This window comes from Sinocyclocheilus anshuiensis, unplaced genomic scaffold (assembly GCF_001515605.1).
Source record: "Sinocyclocheilus anshuiensis isolate Anshui unplaced genomic scaffold, SAMN03320099.WGS_v1.1 scaffold120, whole genome shotgun sequence".
NCBI lineage: Eukaryota > Metazoa > Chordata > Actinopteri > Cypriniformes > Cyprinidae > Sinocyclocheilus > Sinocyclocheilus anshuiensis.
The window spans coordinates 31,113-38,369 of record NW_015555705.1 but is presented as its reverse complement, the minus strand read 5'-3'; the positions used below and the strand labels follow the sequence as shown (position 1 = coordinate 38,369).

At 39.4% G+C, this 7,257-nt stretch overlaps 1 protein-coding gene across 3 annotated transcripts in view; it reads left to right on the top strand.

Annotated features, from left to right (window-relative positions):
* LOC107671785 (genetic suppressor element 1) overlaps positions 1-7,257 on the top strand; it is a 200,751-nt gene that overhangs the window by 176,446 nt on the left and 17,048 nt on the right. For 2 of the 3 annotated variants that reach the window (XM_016464755.1, XM_016464757.1), the window contains exon 3: positions 2,133-2,344. In XM_016464755.1, coding sequence (XP_016320241.1) covers positions 2,133-2,344 — 212 coding nt within the window. The remainder of the gene's footprint in view (positions 1-2,132; positions 2,345-7,257) is intronic. The other variant, XM_016464756.1, reaches the window with a different exon arrangement.

Genomic DNA, 7,257 nt, shown 5'->3' with positions numbered 1-7,257 from the left:
GAGAGAGACGCACGTGTGTGTGTGTGTGTGTGTGTGTGTGTGTGTGTGTGTGTGTGTGTGTGTGTGCACGCAATAGTCAGCCTGTGTTAATTGACTGAACGAGACCGGAGGAGACACTCTGGTCTTTACTGGGACTCAGCTGCTAATTGCTGTTGTGGACTCACTCTCACTCTGTCATTCTCTCTCCCTCTCTCTTTCGCTCTATCTCTCTGCATGCATGTTTAATGGTGTGCAGCTGTAATTACTGCAGAAAGTGGCTCCTCACCTCCGCTCACCTTTGCTCCTCCCTTGCTGTTGACAGAAACCTTTGTGGCATTTCTCTTAAAAGCTTTCTTTAGAGAACACCAGCTCCTAATGGCTTCCCTCAAGAGAGGCCTGTTTTACAGACATCATCTGGGCTTGAATGTCTTGACACTCAAACAGGGCTGAGATGACTGAAAAGTAGTTCTTATTCAGATTATTAACCCGCTCAATTTTTAAGACATTGTTGGAACCAAACCATTCAATGTGCATTTTTTATGCCAATGCAAACACAACAAATGACTCTTATGAGCTTGTTCTTTTTAATTTGCTGAATTCATTAGACTCACTTACTGAAGTGCAAGTCATTCATTTAATCATACCTGACTTGAACCAAGAATCATTACTCTGTTATGTCTTAATTAAGGCTTTTGAGATTGTATGTGGCATATTTTCTGTGCCAGGTAAAGTTTGCATTATTGAAAGCAAGAGAGGGAAAAAAAGAACCCAGATCAGTCACTGTGTATAAGTGTTTTTGTGTATTTTATTAATACTTTCAGAAATAACCTAAAATTTCAGAAAATATGAGTTTTAGTTGCCCCCACTCCACAAGAAATCCTTAAAATGAATATATTATACAGAAATATATACTGCCATTCTTTTTAAACAACATTCGTCTTAAACACCAACCCTAAACAAATTGAAAGGAATGTGCTATACAAATAAGCTTGATATGCTTCACCTAGCCCAACAACCACAAACTGTGTTGAAGTTGCATGTTGTTTCTGCCATGTGTTGTTTCTGAAAACAAGCAGTTAATTCAGAAGATATAAAAATAATAATAATAATAATAAAGCACATTTTTAGGTTACCTGAGAAAACATTCTTTAAATCTAAAAAAAAAAAAAAAAAAAAACACCCTAAATGGAGTTAAACTCTGCAGGACAGTGGGTCCCGAGGGCCAGGGTTGAAGACCTAGGATGTGCATACATGTTGTTACATTGATCTTACATTTAAAGTACCTGCATGCAATTAAACCTAACCTAGTTTTGGAGGTTAGCATGTGTGTATACATTAACCACTTTATATCAAATGCTTCATTGTATGAATTAAGTTCGTAGTAGTTAAAGACACCTAATACAAAGTGGGACCACTTTCTTCTGTGGGACACAAGACATGTTTAGCAGAATGACACCTATATTCTGCTTAGCATCATCTATGAGGGTAAGTAATGACAAAATTTTCTTCCGTTTTGTTTTCTTTCTTTTTTTTTTTTTTTTTTTAGCAGAAGTATTCTGTGACGAATATGAAGACTATTCCACATGTGCCACATGGAGTTTTTTGTGCATTGGCTAGTGTTATGTTAGACCCTGCTCACCTCATAGCGGACAGACTGACAGATTGAGAGACAGATTGAGTGTGTGTTTAGATATGTACTAATGATGACAGCTTTTTTGAGAGCGATGATTAAGCACTGAACTGTAATTGGCTGGATGTCCATGCAGATAAAGAATTCAGGACGAACACACTTCAGGACTTTCATTGTTTTTCTCTCGTCAGAGCTTTTCCTGTCATCTCTCTTCATGAATGCTCCTCCCCTGTTCACTGTCTCCATCTAATGTTTGCAGTAGGCTTTGTGTCTGTCTTTCCACTCCTCCATGAGACATTTATATTTATATAGTATGTCCTTTCCACTTCAAACTGGACTAGTCAAAAATAAACTGGTGTGCACACAGCTTTAATCGCAGAGATGCGTAAGAAGCTGGTGCAATGTGTTTGCAATGTGGGTTTGAATTTGCTTTTATTTATAAGCCACAATCTCCAGATAAATGGCATGAAGTTGATTACAAAATGACTGATAAACTGTTTCTCTCCTGTTTCCTCTCATTTAGCAGGATCTTCCATCAGCAGCGAGTCATCTCCTGTCTCATCTCCGGCCACTAACCACAGCTCCCCAGTCAGTACGCCCAAGCGGGCCCCCATGGGTCCAGTTATAGTGCCTCCCGGGGGCCACAGCGTACCCAGTACCCCACCTGTTGTCACCATAGCACCCACCAAAACGGTCAACGGCCTGTGGAGGAGTGAGAGCCGACCTGTACGAGAGGTAAAGTCAATCATGAAATGAAAGGCAACAATCTTGTCAGGAACCTTAACACGCAGTTTAGGTAGGCAGCTGAAAAGGAACAGAACATGTAGAATTCTCGCCTGTTCTCCCCCCGGGTTCATCACATCTCTATGTCTTTATAACACTGCATAGTAATGATTTACAAAAATCTGTTTCAAATAAATGCTGTTTTTTTATGTTTAAGTATCACAACTTCCACAAAATTAAGCAGTTTTAAACTATAATAATGAGAAATGTTACTTGAGCACTAATTCAAGGCAAGGCAAGGCAAGGTAAGTTTATTTATATAGCACATTTCATACACAATGGTAATTCAAAGTGCTTTACATAAAAGAAAAGAAAAAAAATAATCACAACAATAAAACAAGGAATTTAAAAACTTTGAAAATGATTTAAAAAATTGATTTAAGAGGTTTAAAATGAATTTAAGAAAACGATTATACATAAAATATAGTGCAATCAGTTCGGACATCGCACAGTGCTCATTCAATAAATGCACAGCTAAACAGATGAGTTTAAAAATATGTTGTTTGAGCACTGTGCTGATCTGCTGAAGTAAAAATCTTAGAAAAATCAAAGAAAAGTACAGAAATAGGGAGCAAAGCGCAGAGCAGTAAGCAAGAACGTCCGAACGGTAGCGAAAGTGCAACAATTCAGCATATTAGAATAATTTCTGAAGGATCATGTGACACTGAAGACTAGAGTAATGGGTACTGAATATTGTACCATACCATATAGCTTTATTGAAGCAACATGCCTGAGCACTTGAAGCTGTTTGTGGCAGAAAAAGTTGCTTATTGCTTTATTCACAAACATGTACAGTGCTGGATTTTCATTTGCCTTGTGAATCACAGTGTGTAAGAATGTGTGTGACATATGTTTGGGCGATACACAGCCGACAACAGGACCAGCCCCCCCCTCATCATACACACGCCCTCTGCCCCCCAGTGTTAAACAATGGCCCCGCAACGACACTAAACATCTGTGCCCTCATCACCCCCCTTCAGATGCCCGTAGTAAGTGTATGTGCGCACTCGCTTTGATTAAGGATTAGGTCATCCTCTAATCCCATTTATCTGCTACTTCTGGCTACTGCTACTCTCAACCTGAGAAACTGGGGTGCTTCTTTCACTGAAATGAAGCTGGCACTCAGCTGGGAGATCTGTGATCCAAACTGAGCGAGCGATGCAGCGTTCTGCTCCAGCTCTGGTCTCTGATCAGCCCTGTCTGTGTTGTTCCAGCTGAGGTTGTGTTTGAACACCTCTGACATCACCGTTTATGACAGGAAGGGTCCGACTACACATACTGAAAGATTCTGGGTCGGTATAGTTGAGGGTGAGGGGCAGAGGTGCTCAGACCATAGCTCACAGACACACACACACACACACACATACACTGAACAAAGAGCTCTCTGTCTGCTGCTCAACCCTTATTATTGCTGTGTGTGTGTGTGTGTGTGTGTGCATGCAGGGGGGTTAATCCCATAAACTAAGGCTCTATAGATATCCCCGACTGCCTCGACCCCTGACCCTCTAGTTACATAAGCCAGCAGAGTGAGATACTGTCGTGTATTTCAAACTCTCTTTCCGCTCACTGTGAATTCAGTATGATTTTTCTCAATAGTTGTCACACATATACACATGTATGAGTTTTACCAAGATGTGACGTGTGAGTGTGGGTTCTTCACTATACTGAGCTGGTGTCTTTTCCTGCCTGACTGCCTGCCAGACAAAAGCCACCAAGGCAGACAGACAGAGAGAAAGACAGGAGCCAGGCATCAGGCAACCCTGGGCTCCATCACAACACACTCCTCTTTCATTTTTAATGTGCATAAGCCCCACCGCACACCTGTCTCCTTGTACACACACATATATTTATGTAGCTCTATAAAAGAGGACATGTCATATACTTATGTTGTTTTTATAAGTTAATTATAATTACTACAGTCTAACCTGAACCATAACAGCCAACCAAAGAAAACAGTAAAACCTTGTTTTTGTTTGCATGATTTTTACAATTTATTTTATTATTACTATTATTTTATTATAGTATTATTTTAATTGAGGTCCTGAGGCTTTGTCACAAATTTGTCCCCAAGCTCTGGCTGGTAAACCGACATGTATACGCAGAGCTTGTATGTAATTCAGTCAATGACCAGAAGAGGGCGTAAGAGTTATTTATATATTATTACATCTTGTCTTGTTTTGGATTTTTGTAACAAATAGCCATAAAAAAATGTGACGATTTAATTCTTTAAAATGACAGAGGTGAATTTAAAACCATCAGGATTGAATGAATCACACAAAGATGGGTAAATCTCAGGAAGCTCTCTGGGCGTATTTCACCCTAAAATCAGTTATTTGTGTAATGTGAAGAAGAAGGAAAAAAAAAACTAAATGCCCAACAATCATGCTTATAAAGTTTTGAATGTATGACTATTTCTTTTAGGCTTATAGTCTACACCAGTATGTGACTGATATGATCAGTTAATGAATTTACAAGTTCATGAATTTAAAAGACTGTGAAATGGGATGGATAAAAATGTCTATACTTTGTGTGCCATATAGGCTAATATAATAGTATGTTAGGTTAGGTTAATATAATCATTTCTAATTTTACACACTTTTTGTCATATTTTTAATTCAAAATAAAATGTTAATTTATTAATAATTTTCATTTCTGATAACCGTTTGCTGTGGTCATGCAGGTTTGTTTACACATTAAACTCGTGGCCACAGTTACCTTACATAGTTACAAAATGATCTTGTGGCCACGATTTAATATCACGTTCCTACGAGTTAATATGTTGTGGCCACGACAAAACTAAGTCAACCGAATGTGTTCCCTCCTGGTCACCGCAATATTGCTCTCTTTTTATTATTTTTATTATTTTTTTTTATTATTATTTAAAACATTTTTACTTGGACATACAAAACGTTCAAAGGTACAAAACTATCACTATGGTGGTATCCTAAGGTACAGAATATAAATCTAATATCTATATGCCTTATTTACCCCTAAATCGTACATATTAGTACCTTAAGTGTACATATTAGTACCTTTTGATAGGGTATCGCCCCAATGACATTTTTTTTTCTGAGATTCTAACAGCTTCCTTTAACTGCATCTATACTCACAGTATAGCACAACCTCTCATAGTTTATTGCTTAAACAAACAACCAGCAGTTTCCTAGTGAAGGAGAGAGATCAAATGGAAGACATTCACAGCATTTGACAGAGCCAAAGATCTTGTTCAGCTTGATTTATGTCAGTGTTAACTGAGAAGCGCAGAAATGGCCTTCAGACTCTGTTAATGGTGCTTTATGGATTTAAATAACCTCTGTAAGCTGTAGTTAAATGTCATTAGCCTCTCCACAAACAAAGAAAAAGCAATGTGGCTAATGGCAAGGTCTTTGCCTTCTCCGACAGTCTGTTCTCTGCTCAATAAATGGATCAGGGTGGGGATGTCCTTCTCAGGTTTACCTCACTAATCTGTGATTTTGACTTCTTTTGTCATACCTGAACCACTTTTCTGCCTGGCTGCACATCGTACACCTCCCTCTCCACTTGCAAGATTTCACAGGAGCATTAAGAGAGGAAGACACAGATCAAGGGGTGCATGTAGGTGCACAGTTTGAGGTTGCTTTGTTGCTAAGTGAAACATGTTATACAACAAGAGGCGAGGGGAGAGGAAGTCACATTAGAAGTGTTTCATATTTGATGTCGCCTGTAGTTAGTGGTCCTCTAAATATGGCTTTACTGTAGCACTGACGACCTGTGTGTACAGCAGTGTGGTTCCATGCATGAAAATCCCATTCATTTTCTCAATGGAGAAATGGAATTTAAGCAATAACATACAGACCTATAAAGACAGACCTACCTTGAGTTTGGAAGTTTTTAAACAACAATATATGCTTCTGTAAATTAATTTAAACTTAATGTTTTTTATGTTTAATAGCCATACTGTACATCATACTGTACATAGCTACTGTACATCAGTGGTTCCCAACCACGTTCCTGGTGCACCAACACTGCACATTTTGCATATCTTTTTTATCTTATACACCTTGGTTCAAAAAAATCAGAAAAAAAGACTTTTACTATTATTTGCTATTTACTATTACTATTATTGGAAATCCACAGTTAGGCTAGATATCTGTGTGAATTTGGGGTGGGATATGTGGTGAGTCGAACTGGAATGGCCCAAATGAACAATTCAAAATTGTCATTTTTACTAGGGCTGGTCCGAATACCAGTTTTTGAGTAATCAACACCGAATATTCGAAGCTTCGGAGGGAGGGGGCTGAACATATTCTTCTCTCAACACGTGTCTACACCGAATGCCGCGACAAAATACAATAGACTACTCTGGATGCGGCGCGGCGTGGCGCGACAAATTCCCAACAGTAACCTGCTGCTGCGTTCTATTTATGACGTACTGACACAAATTTCAAATGATTTTCAACAGTCGCTTTGAAGCGTCCAGTGTAGACAGACTTTAGCTGTTGCGGCGCGGCGCGACACGACACCTGTCGCATCAGGTGTAGACACGGTGTAATAAAGGCAGGAATCTCTGTGTGTCTATTATGTCGAGAACCGTTCATCCACTCGACTTCACGCGTGGCGGGTGTGTTGCTGCGGACCCAAGGGAGTGTAGTGTCGCATTTTGGTGCAATATGGACACGCGACACATTCAGAATTAATAAACCTTTAATAAACTACAGAACAGCGCGAGCCGGAAGCGGCGCGCCTTACGCGGGCAGGGCTTATATTCTCCGAGAACGGACACTGCACTAGGGATACAAAACACACAGGTCTGTTAAGAGCAATACTTTTAATATAGACAAATTAGTATTAGGCTGGGCTACTGTCCGTTTTTTTTATGACTGCCG